General features: G+C 42.4%; 1 protein-coding gene across 2 annotated transcripts; it reads left to right on the top strand.

Moving 5' to 3' along the window:
• Nucleotides 1-513: 513 nt before the first annotated feature.
• On the top strand, nucleotides 514-6,786 carry LOC119356022 (putative RING-H2 finger protein ATL69). 2 transcript variants are annotated; one of them, XR_005171777.1, is made up of 4 exons: nucleotides 514-1,069; nucleotides 3,354-3,448; nucleotides 5,100-5,544; nucleotides 6,528-6,786. XR_005171777.1 is itself a non-coding variant. In XM_037622916.1 (3 exons), exons 1-3 carry the CDS (start codon nucleotides 893-895, stop codon nucleotides 5,425-5,427), a joined length of 600 nt encoding a protein of 199 aa, XP_037478813.1. In that variant the 5' UTR covers nucleotides 514-892; the 3' UTR covers nucleotides 5,428-5,693. The 2 variants fall into 2 exon arrangements, 1 of the variants encoding a protein (XP_037478813.1); XM_037622916.1 differs by lacking the exon at nucleotides 6,528-6,786 and having other exon boundaries at nucleotides 5,100-5,693.
• The last annotated feature ends 6,551 nt before the right edge of the window (nucleotides 6,787-13,337 follow it).

Genomic DNA, 13,337 nt, shown 5'->3' with positions numbered 1-13,337 from the left:
TGTGGGCTCATATTGGCAACCAATAGATGTATCTTCTTTTATTCGTTTGCAAAACTATGTGAAACATTTTTATTTGTATTCGGCTTGTAAAACTGTACTATTTTATTCAGTTTAAACTATGTTATTTGACAATATGTTTGAATGCAATTCATCAATGTAAAATAGGGCGGCCAGCCGGCCAAGCCAGCACATATGGGTCGGCGCGTTGCCGACCTATATCTAAAACAGGGCGGACGTCGGGCGGGCGATCGACCTAAACGGACAAAAAATGGACAAAATCACCCTTTGTTTGGGTCTCCTCATTGAAGTTGCTTTTATAGTCGTTGCTATGTGGTCTACAAACATGAATGTAAATTTTCTACATCTTGTGTTCTTTATACTGCGCTGATATTTGATGAATATAGATGGAAAGTTTTTCTCCTTTTTTTTTAATGTTGACATGTACGCAATCATCATCGATCATGCTCAGCTTCAGCTTGCTGCTCGGGCGCAGGTCCCACGTCGTTCCGGCAGAACGAAGATACAGCAAAAGCAGCTGCGGCATTCCGCCACCTCGCAGTTCCCCACCCGACCTTCCCACCAACCAACCAGCTCTTCCAGCCTCCGCAGGCCACCGCTCCGCCCCCCTTCCGCTGCAGTTGCACCGTAGCCGGTCCGTCGCCGTCAAGCGACCACGCCAATCACAAACCGTGATCGCCACCCACCCTCCGGCCTCCGCGGGCGGGACCCGCCGACCAATGGGCACCCCCTGCCCCAACCTCACCGCTCTCGCGATTCGCCGCAGCGGCGGCCGCCTGTTCGAGCGGTAGGGATTTCCCTCGTCGTCGTGGGCGCGGGAGACCTGGTGTCGCTGGCGCGAGGCGAGGGGAGGCGAGGCCGCGAGGGGGCAGCGATGATGTTCGGGTCGGGGATGAATCTCCTCAGCGCGGCGCTCGGCTTCGGCATGACCGCCGCCTTCGTCGCGTTCGTCTGCGCGCGGTTCATCTGCTGCCGCGCCCGGGACGCGGACGACGGCGCCCCATCGCCGGTGGACTTTGACGTTGACTTCCCAGCAGATCTCGAACGCCCGGTGCGTGTCATACCCTCCTACTATGGCTCCTCTGCCTCCACAACGATCGATATTCTGCTGCTGTGAACTCCACGCCGTTTACAAAAGGGGAGCAAATAACTACGTATTTGCTAGTGCCACAGCGCGTACATAACTGAAGTGTCTATGTTTTGTTTTTATAATTACTGAAAATAGGAAGATTCGATACTCAATTTCTTTGTTCGCGGGCACATGAGCAGTGCCTTTTATTTTTGGCTATTACTGAAGTGTATATGTTTTGTTTTTATAATTACTGAAAATAGGAAGATTCGATACTCAATTTCTTTGTTCGCGGGCACATGAGCAGTGCCTTTTATTTTTGGCTATTACTGAAGTGTATATGTTTTGTTTTTATATAGTTATTAGTGATGAAAATAGGAAGATTCTAGGAGTACTATTTTATATCTGTGTTCATGGGCACATGGGAGTGCCTTTCCTGTTCAAGCCAAAAAAAAATTGCTAATTAGTCCTTTTACTAAATTTGTACTTTTTGGCTATTGCACTGATACCAAGTCTTAAATATTAGTATATCTGATAATCGACCACTTTAATAGATATTAGAAAATAGAGATTCAAAAGCTTTAGCTTATATGTATTTCGCTAACTTTGGTCTTCTCCCATTTTAGACTGGTATTTGTGTGCCTCTGTTTTAGTGATAGGCCATGAGCTCTAGTTAGATTCTTAGGGTTACACTTTCCCCAATAATTGTCTCTCGATCGCATACCTTACAGTATCTCTGTATCAGCTTTCAATTAGTCTGTGTATAACTACAAGCCTGCAACGTAGCAATATTCCTTGGTCCAAGTTCAAATAACAGTTAAATCATCCTTAGTCCCTACACATTTAAAGAAGTAAATAGGTTTAAATGACTAGGCGATGAGCTCTAGTTAGATTCATGAGGTTACATTTTACCCCAATAATAGTTGCTCAATACGTAGCTTGTATCTTTGTTTCTGCTTCAAGTTAGTCTGTGTATGACTAGAAGCCTGCAACTTAACAATATTCCCTGGTCCAAATATAAATAACAGTTACATGATCCTTATTCCTTGCACATTTTAAGAAGGAAGAAGATATCACATTCTAATTCACAGTCTAAAACCAATGCGTTTTGTAGTCCCACAAGGAAATACTAATAAGCTAGAAACTGAAACACCAAAGGGTGGGAGCACTAAAGGAACTACAGAAATCCCAGATTTTGTATGATGTCTTTAAGCTATAATCTATTGGATAATTTGCTAGCTTGGATACAAATTCAACAATGCTCTTTGATGATACCCGTCAGTTCAGCCTCGTTTCTTTAGGGTTAAAATTTTGGGCATCTCCCTTTTTGAATCCTATATACCTAAATAGTTCCCCACTAACTCAATTTTCTTAACATGCAACTATGCCAACTCACCATGCCACCATGCACGCCCCACTAAACTTAGTTCTCTCAACATGCAACTATGCCAACTCACCCTGACACTATGCATGGGAAAAGACCCACCTTAACATGCAGCTTGCATGCTACTCATATTCAATAAATATTTTACAACTATATAATGATCAAACATAATAAATTATATGTCCTTTAGTTTCGATTCTCATATCACCAATCCAAATACTAAAGTTTTATACTGCCAATTTTCGTAGAAATAGCTGCATCCAATTCCCGCAGCAATGCGCGGGGTATCGTCTCTAGTAAACTTGATAACTAAGTGCACATGGAGTATTCTCTGTTCCTTGGTATAGAATTTTATTTTCGCAAATGTCAAGTGAACAAACATTTCTTATGAAGTTGCTCTTCCCAGTTGTACAAGGTGTCTCCTTTTGAAAGTTAATGTAGTGATCGCTGTTATGTTTCGCGCCTCTGGGCTAGGGCCGGCGCCAACGCGATCAGTAACATAATCCCGGAGAACTAGGGTAGGATGTAGAGGGGATGAGCAACCCCATCTGTTTGCTCGGCGGCCACTTCCATGCCTTCCTTGTGTAGATGGCATAGTGCGTTGTCACAACCTCATCTGTACAACTCCCCTTCTATCAATGGAAAGATACGCATCCTTAGCGTATTCGCGAAAAAAGATAGCTGTTATGTTTATAGTTATGTACGCATAGTTGACTACCTTTTTTTTTCCTTTACTGTTACATCTAAAAGTGTTACTTGTTAGTGTATGTTCAACAAATACTTTTTTAATTCACATGCAAGTTTGAACAATCAAGGCGATGTAGTCAATGCAGATGTCATATCACTATCTTTCGTACTTAAGTTAGTGCCGTACTTTTTCAGGTAGAGGATGCTAATTGTGGGTTGGAACCTTTGGTTATTGCTGCAATTCCTATTATGAAGTACTCTGAGGCTTTATATTCAAAGGATGATGCCCAGTAAGTGCAACTATCTGTATTAACCGACAATTACCCAACTTTACTGTTTTCTGCTGTAATGTATATAATTTCATCCACCTCTGAAATGTCTGGCCACTGGGATTCATGGGAATATCCAAACAGTGGGCCAAGTAGCTTGTCACATGGAAATTGGTAGACCCTGTTGCAGTATCACCTTATTGTAAATACGGGTATCCAGAATAGTTTCTAAACAGTTATGTGCGAGTTATTGAAACCACATTACTGCTGATATGCATATGCTGAGACTCTTAGAAAGTCACAAGAGTCTTTTCTTTTCTTTGTTGTCATATAGTCCCTAGCCCCATGGTTATCAATTCAATATACCAGTTCCTATGGCCCCCCTCCCCTCCCCGAGCATTTTGAAGCTTACCTGGTAATTTCATTAACCAAAGCATGAGAAAGTATCTGCAAATGTGTATGCATTTCTGGGGATGCAGGTCAAAGATCTGCTATGAAGGACATGTTTTATGCTGAAAGAATACTTCCATAGCTGAGTAACAAATGTACAAAATAATTTGAAATCTTGCTGTTAGCTAGAGCAAGTTCATAATGCCAGTTTGTTTTTGCTTAGTCCTTCGAGGAAGGAATGTGTTTTCCTGCCCAGGGGTTCCCACGCCTTCTGTTTGCAAAATAAATAATGTCTTGTTAAAAAAAATACCAATCATGTGTGATCCACAAAACTTTGTTTCTGTGTAAACCTGCAGACTTTTAATATCAAAATTGTCCATACTGTGCGGTACGAAAAATAGTAGTGAACCATCCACTGTATTAATCAGTGCAAGTGAAGTGTCTTTTATCGTATTTGGTTCTTGATACCAGAAATGAATTTGATATTGAAATGTTGCAAGTCTACATAACTTTATTGTGTACTACACTACACACATGGTTAATTTTTATTTGAATTACAAGTACCAGCGCTAACACACCCGCCCCGCTTAAACCACCATACCTATGCACACACACGCCCCATTGTTTACCACTGAACAGGTATTGCTGTGAAGATATGACACACGAACTCTCGATCCAAGGACTGAACCCGGCTGGCAGGCTGCAGCACGTCAATCCTAACCAACGAGACATGGCTTATTTCACACATAATTGAGAAAAACTGCGGTTTTTAAAATCTAAAGTGTTCATTGTGAGGCATTGGAATACTGAGGTATTAGATTACAGCAATTTTCCAAACCTAAGTTTTGATACAGTGCATCATGCACTTTCTGTAAATGGGCGTGCAGGAACTCTGGGGAGCAATGAAATTGTTGAACTGTTAAGGCCATGTTTGGGTTTGCGTTTCTGCTCCATTTCTCGCCGGTTTAGAATACACACCCCGTCCCGTCGTTTTCGTTCTAGGCAAAAAACAAGTGTTGACCAGTAATTTACACCTGTAAAATAAATACAAGTGTATAAATTTACACCCATTCCAAGTGGGGCCTAAGAAGTTTTTACACAAGCAAGTCTATTGCCCTCCAAACTTGTTTGCATAGACTCAACCAAGCTCAAACTCAGCCCAATGTTTAGAAGCTCACAAGACATGAGTTCTTTCTTAACAGTTCTTCTCTTTATTCAACTTATTGAACCTAGGGTGTTGTTCAACTATGCCCTTGTTTGATCGGTTGTTTTGCTTTGACAGGTGCTCCATATGTCTAGGTGAATACACTGAGAAAGAGCTTCTAAGAATCATTCCGACATGTCAACATAACTTTCACCGTACCTGCTTAGACTTATGGTTGCAGAAGCAGACTACTTGCCCAATATGCCGGGTCTCGTTGAAAGAGTTGCCTAGCGGCAAAGCTGCCATAGCACCTTCATGTAGCAACCCTCAAGTGCGCCCCCGCACTGAGAACTCTGTTAATCCAGCACCTGACTGGCTCCTCCCTGTTCATCATTCTCACAGAGGTCAACAGAATAGTTCAGACACACAAGCATCAGTAGAAGTGGTTATTGAGATACGCCAATAAGCACATCATGAGATTGCTATGAAAGAGAACAAAGCGGGAATATGTAATAGGTTTCCTGCCTCGCTGCATTGTTGCAGCATCCTAATTGGATCGACATTGTATGCAATCTCGTCGCAGGTAATGTGTCAACATTTGTTGTACATTTCGCATTGTAGGTAAGCATATTGTGTTATGGCACATAAACACTTTCAATGTTCTTTTCTAGTGCTCTGTATATCATAAAAATGGTAAAGAAATATTGGATGTTAGGTAAATTCCTGAACTTCTGAAGCTTTGCAGTTCGTCTGGCAGCTTTGCAATAATCTGCAGAGGTGCAGTTCCCCTTTCATTAAGCCTGTGGTAGCAAGTAGGCAGACTTAGGTGGCACATCCCATATTTCACTTTGAGTTTGCTAAACTTTGGATCTTCCACTGGATGTAGCTTTTACATTTACAAAAAAAAAATGTCTGAATTGCCCTGGTTTGATCGGTTGGTGTGGGAGGTTTAGGTCTACGAATTACCGTCCATTTTGGGTAGCAGAAAAAGCCCGTGAAACCTTCTCAAGTAATAATGCTGGCACAAGAAGCACCCACCATGTAACAAAAACAATTCGAATGTGTATTTGATATGCACATAGATTATGGAAAACAAGATAAACTATGTTATAAGAAAGCAATGTTCTAGTGAAAATAGGAAACCGTTGATCACCTTGCACCAAGCATAAACCATGCTCATAGACACGATGTCTCGATGTTGGTGAGACGCAAATTGGTAATGATAAAAAAAGGATGCACTTTTCTATGGTGGAAATGTGTACGCCGAAGTTAATGGGTTTGGAGATTTCCATTGCTTCAATTTGGTGATGTTAGCTATGTAAGTTCGGTCTGTAATGACTTTGATTTTGTTTGATCGAGGCTTAGCATAACCACTATGTCGTATACATGTGTGTTGGATATGTTAATTTTCTAAATAATTTAATCCATAAATAAATCATGATAATAGTGCTTACTATCACACTGATAGCTAATCATGTGAGCAAGTAGACACAGAACATGTAAATCTATGACAATAGTATGTACGCCTATCATATGAACAAATAAAGACATCCTACTCTCATGCAGGAAATGTCAGTGCGGCGGCGGCAGAGGCAGAACCAACCTTCTTGTTCGTGGTGTCCGTGTTGTCATCCATGCCGCCAGTGAAGAGGTTAAGGAAGTAGTCGAGTAGTGGGTGTAACCGAACAATAACAAGCAGTTGCATCGAGACGTTCTCAAATACCTTATGGCCCCTTCTCCCGGCGCATGCTCAGAGCATCTCCAATAGTGTATCTATATGGATGTCTATACTCGTTTTTCACGATATGAGCCCAAAACAAGCGTTCAACAGCTTATCTATATAGTCGTCCAAATATACACATCCTCTAAATCGACCTCGACAATGTTCAAGCATGGACATTGTGAAGGCATCGTCTAAATTCAGCTGTAGTCCTGATTTCTTCCTCTCCTCAGTGACGGTCCACCTGTCATGGTCCCCGTATATAGACGTTCTAATGCAAAACTGGACGTGTATATAAAGGAATCATTTTAGACCATTGTCTATATGAATATATAGACATCCAAATATACACATGCTATTAAAGATGCTCTCGTAAAGGATGGCCTACTCTTCGGACAACCGTGCACATGGTCGTGGGAGGGAGTAAGCCAGAAGCAACACCAGCTTGTGCTCGAGAAGGTTGAGCAGATGCGATTTGTTCCGGCGATGGCTAGGCCACAACCGAGTCTGTAATAACTCATGATCCGAACGGCTCAGATACGATGCTCGTGACATGTCCATAGTTGATCATAATTAATTACCAATTAGTTATTCATTTCAACTGGAAAAACATAAACCGCACATGCCATATAGGTCTCAGTTTGGCTGTTCACGAAAAACGAAGTCTTGGACGGGCAAGCGTGGTGAGGCGGGTGGTGAAGGAGAAGCACAAATGTGTCACTTATCTTCATGCTTCAATAGGACGTGGAACATAATCGCTTATATGTTGGTCTTAACTCTTCTCCACTTTTAGGATGGTACTAAATTTTGGACAACGCTAACGTCCACACGTGTGGTGGGAGCTAAACCCGCTCACACTCCCTATAACACACAGACTACGTCATGTCACCGCATGCATGCATGTGAAAATCTTTTTGGATTTTCTGTTTTTAAAATGTTTTATCTCTTAAATGAAAAATCCGATTGAAGATCCGTTTTCATCATTAAATCCCTCGCGATGAGATCTTCGAAACTAGATCTCATATCAATATATTTCGACAAATTTTTTTGGTTAAAATTTGCCGTGTCTATTGCACATGAATTGCCATGATGTTTACACTGAAGTTGCCTTGATATGTTTCAGCTATTTTCTTCTACATTTAAAAGTAAATTTTGACATATTATAAAACGTGAAATTAAGAAACTAGACTTGCCATGCACCATAAACTAAAATTGCCATGATACATGCACTTAAAATTGCCATGGTTCATACAAAAAAATATTTTCATGGTGAAAGTACTGAAATTGCCATTATCAAAAAATTAAAATTGACATGATCTACAAACTAAAATTGCAACATGGCAACTTTAGTTTAAGCACTATGACAACTACAGTGTAAACATCATGACAACTTTTGGGCAAAAAAAAATTCGTTGAAACATATCAACATGGGGTCTAGTTTTGAAGATCTCGTCGAGACGGATTTAATGGTGAAAACGGATTTTTAATTCGCTTTTCTAATTAGGAGATGAAACATTTTTAAGCCAAAAATCAAAAAGATTTCTGCTGATGTCATTTGTTCATACGTGACAAAATGAGTGATGATGGAGGCGTGTGGGCGATGTGCAAACACCCACACGTGTGTGCGTTAGTTTTTCTGTAAATTTTTCACCATGTCATGAAACGCCACATGTGCCTTTGAGATTTTCGAGGAATTATCTGTATATGGGCCTAAAGCCCATCTATAATTCAATAACCCCCACCTTATGTCGAAGGCACATTGTGTTTTCCTTCGTTTTAAACAAGTATTTTTCACTCGGGACTAGTTAAGTTGAACAGCCACCTAAAGCACATTGCTACACTACTCCACAACTGAAAAATGGAGTATGCCTTGAATTTCAGTTTGACAGAATGAACTTTTACAAATTGTCTTATTGGTACTAGGTTGCTGAAGATTGACCCCATGGGTGGAGCATATTAGCCACACTCCTAGTCTATTCATGATCTTACTGAAGATCATCCTATCTCATAGACTATGATTAACAATCGAGCTCATATAGATGTGTTCTTCCAAAGATTAGTGTAGGACAGTTTCTTGCTTATACAATCATCAGAATACATTAAGACAAAGTCAACCTACCATACAGGTTGTGAGAGTGGTGCATGTTCGACGGAGTGGGTAGTAAAGTTACTCTCTAGTTAATCTGTAGCTTGTTATTCGAGGTCCTACTTTACAGGATTTTCAATCAAATAGGTTGGATTACCATCATGGATGCTCATGTGGGTGTTATACCCATCTATCCCGCTACTTTATGTATCACAAATAGCCCTTCTATGAATGGATCTGCCAGTTTTTTAGCCAATTGGATGTAATCCAACGCTGTCACTTCGAAGTTTCTTAGATGTCTCACAAATTTCAGTCTTCTTCTTATACGATTTATGGATTACATGTTGTCCTTTGAGTTGGTTACTTTGACAGTGGTTGTCTGATTGTCACAGTTCATAAGGATAGATAGAATTGGCCTTTTAAGTTCATAAAAAATCTTGAAGCCATTCTGCTTTGGTATTAGACTAGAAGTGTTGGGCGCGCTTTGTAGTGCCGTTGGTGTTGTTGGGGTTCTTAAAAAATTCACCCTGTTTTAAAATATAAGGTATATTACTTTTTTGAAAAGTCAAACCTTTTACCTTTGATCAAATTTATAGAGAAATGTATCAAAATCTATAATATCAAATCGGTATTTTAAGATTCATCATGAAATGAATTTACGTACTTATTTAGTTTAATATTATGGATGTCGATATTTTGTCTCTGAACTTGGTTAGAGTTAAAGAAATTTGACTTCCTAAAAAACTAATACCACTTATATTTTGAAACTGATGGTGAAAGGATTGATATGGTTGACTAGAGGAGGGGGTGAATAGGCAACTATCAATTGCTTTTCTTAACAAATTAAGTTTAACAACAAATAGGTTGACTAGATGTGCAACTATGTGAACAACCTATAAGATGCAAACAACAACAACAACAAGTGCAAGCAAAGTACAACACAATAATAGCTTGCACCAAGTAAAGGGAAGAGATAACCACAAGTGGTGCCGGTGGAGACGAGAATGTGTTACCGAAGTTCCTTCCCTTTGGGGGAAGTACGTCTCCGTTGGAGCGGTGTGGAGGCACAATGCTCCCCAAGAAGCCACTAGGGCCACCGTATTCTCCTCACGCCCTCACACAATGCGAGATGTCATGATTCCACTAGTGGTGCCCTTGGAGGCGGCGACCGAACCTTTACAAACAAGGTTGGGGCAATCTCCACAACTTAATTGGAGGCTCCCAACGATACCACGGAGCTTCACCACAATGGAATATGGCTCCGAAGTGACCTCAACTGTCTAGGGTGCTCAAACACCCAAGAGTAACAAAATCTACACAAGAAAGTATGGGGAATCAAATATCCTTTGGTGGAAGTGTAGATCTAGGTCCCCTCCTTCAATCCCTAGCAAATCAACAAGTTTGAGTGGCTAGAGAGAGAGATCGGGCAAGAAAGCTTGAAGGGCATTAATGGTGGAGAGAGAGAGAGGCAAGAGGTAAGGGGGTAGGAGGAAGAAACCCCCTTTATATTGGAAACCCTAAAAACCAACCATAATAGCAGATTTTACACTGCAGCGGTACAACCGTTCCTCTCCCCGGTACAACCAGAAATCACAGGTAAGCTGTTGGGGAATGTAGCATGCAATTTTAAAAAAATTCCTACAATCACACAAGATCTATCTAGGAGATGCATAGCAACGAGAGGGGCAGAGTGTGTCGACATACCCTCATAGACCGAAAGCACAAGCGTTAGTTTTAACGCGGTTGATGTAGTCGAACGTCTTCGCGATCCAACCGATCAAGTACCGAACGTACGGCACCTCCGAGTTCAGCACACGTTCAGCTCGATGACGTCCCTCGAACTCTTGATCCACCAGAGGGTCAAGGGAGAGTTTCGTCAGCACGATGGCGTGGTGACGGTGATGGTGATGTGATCCACGCAGGGCTTCGCCTAAGCACTACGACGCTATGACCGGAGGAGTAAACTGTGGAGGGGGGCACCGCACACGGCTAAGAGAACAATTGATGTGCTTTGGAGTGCCCCTGCCCCCGTATATAAAGGAGGAGAGGGAGGAGGCCGGCCATGGGTCGCCCTATAGGGGGAGGAAACTGACTTGGACTCCATGTCCAATTCGGCCTCCCCCTTCCTTCTTCCGGAGGGGGAAAGGGGGTAGGAGAGAGAAGAGGAGAAGGAAAGGGGGGCGCGCCCCCTCCCCTAGTCCAATTCTGACTCCCCATGGGAGGGGGACGCGACCACCCCTTGTGGGTTGCCTCCCCTCTCCACTATGGCCCATGTAGGCCCATTACTTTTCGGGGGGTCGGTAACCCCTCGGTACTCTGAAAAATACCCGAACCACTCCGAAACCATCCCGGTGTCCGAATACCATCGTCCAATATATCAATCTTTACCTCTCGACCATTTCGAGACTCCTCGTCATGTCCATGATCTCATCCGGGACTCCGAACAATCTTCGGTCACCAAAACATGTAACTCATAATACAAATCGTCATCGAATGTTAAGCGTGCGGACCCTACGGGTTCAAGAACTATGTAGACATGACCGAGACACATCTCCAGTCAATAACAAATAACGGAACCTGGATGCTCATATTGGTTCCTACATATTATACGATGATCTTCATCGATCAAACCGTAATAACAACACACGTAATCCCCTTTGTCATCGGTATGTTACTTGCCCAATATTCGATCGTCGGTATCCTCATACCTAGTTCAATCTCCTTACCGGCAAGTCTCTTTACTCGTTCCGTAATGCATCATCCCGCAACTAACTCATTAGTCACATTGCTTGCAAGGCTTATCATGATGTGCATTACCGAGAGGGCCTAGAGATACCTCTCCGATACTTGGAGTGATAAATCCTAATCTCGATCTATGCCAACCCAATAAACACCTTCAGAGACACCTATTGTAATGCCCCGGACACACCCGCCGGTGGTCGTTACTCCTGGCGGGATCTAGACTGGCCCCATAGATCAATACTAGTCTTTTCTGCGCACTTTGTCCTCACTCGTGCGCACCTGGGAGCAACTTCCCGGTTGGTCACCCATCTTGACACTACTCCAAGCTGAGCACGCTTAATTTTGGAGTTCTGTCCGAATGGGCTCCCGGAAAAGAAGGAATTCCTTATTGACATGAGTAGTCTATCATCCCTAATAAGCCAGACCATCACATACACCCCCACTCAGAGGAAACGTCCTCGTCGGGCCACAGGAACGTTCCCTCTTGGCACAAACGTCTGTGCTTCCAGTCTGGTACATGTGCCATGTCGGGTGCCATGACGGGTCACAAACGTCATGAACAACATGACCACACATCTGTCCGCAACCATCCGTGTAACCGCAAGGGTCGGCTCTGATACCAACTTGTAACGCCCCGGACACACCCGCCGGTGGTCGTTACTCCTGGCGGGGATCTAGACTGGCCCCACAGATCAATACTAGTCTTTTCTGCGCACTTTGTCCTCACTCGTGTGCACCCGGGAGCAACTTCCCGGTTGGTCACCCATCTTGACACTACTCCAAGCTGAGCACGCTTAACGTTGGAGTTTTGTCCGAATGGGCTCCCGGAAAAGAAGGAATTCCTTATTGATATGAGTAGTCTATCATCCCTAATAAGCCATACCATCACACCTGTAGAGTATCTTTATAATCACCCAGTTACGTTGTGACGTTTGATAGCACACAAGGTGTTCCTCCGGTATTCGGGAGTTGCATAATCTCATAGTCAAAGGAATATGTATAAGTCATGAAGAAAGCAATAGCAATAAAACTTAACGATCATTATGCTAAGCTAACAGATGGGTCTTGTCCATCACATCATTCTCCTAATGATGTGACCCCGTTCATCAAATGACAACACATGTCTATGGTCAGGAAACTTAACCATCTTTGATTAACGAGCTAGTCAAGTAGAGGCATACTAGGGACACTTTGTTTTGTCTATGTATTCACACATGTATCAAGTTTCCGGTTAATACAATTCTAGCATGAATAACAACATTTATCATGATATAAGGAAATATAAATAATAACTTTATTATTGCCTCTAGGGCATATTTCCTTCAGTCTCCCACTTGCACTAGAGTCAATAATCTAGATTACATTATAATGATTCTAACACCCATGGAGTCTTGGTGCTGATCATGTTTTGCTCATGGAAGAGGCTTAGTCAACGGGTCTGCAACATTCAGATCCGTATGTATTTTGCAGATCTCTATGTCTCCCTCCTTGACTTGATCACGGATGGAGTTGAAGCATCTCTTGATGTATTTGGTTCTCTTATGAAATCTGGATTCCTTCGCTAAGGCAATTGCTTGAGTATTGTCACAAAAGATTTTCATTGGACCCGATGCACTGGGTATTACACCTAGATCGGATATGAACTCCTTCATCCAGACTCCTTCATTTGCTGCTTCCGAAGCAACTATGTACTCCACTTCACATGTAGATCCCGCCACGACGCACTGCTTGGAACTACACCAACTGATAGCTCCACCATTCAATATAAATATGTATCCGGTTTGCGACTTAGAGTCATCCGGATCACTGTTAAAGCTAGCATCGACGT

This window comes from Triticum dicoccoides, chromosome 2A, assembly GCF_002162155.2.
Source record: "Triticum dicoccoides isolate Atlit2015 ecotype Zavitan chromosome 2A, WEW_v2.0, whole genome shotgun sequence".
Classification (NCBI taxonomy): Eukaryota; Viridiplantae; Streptophyta; class Magnoliopsida; order Poales; family Poaceae; genus Triticum; species Triticum dicoccoides.
The sequence above is the reverse complement of the archived record's forward strand: the minus strand, read 5'-3'. Positions and strand labels throughout refer to the sequence as shown.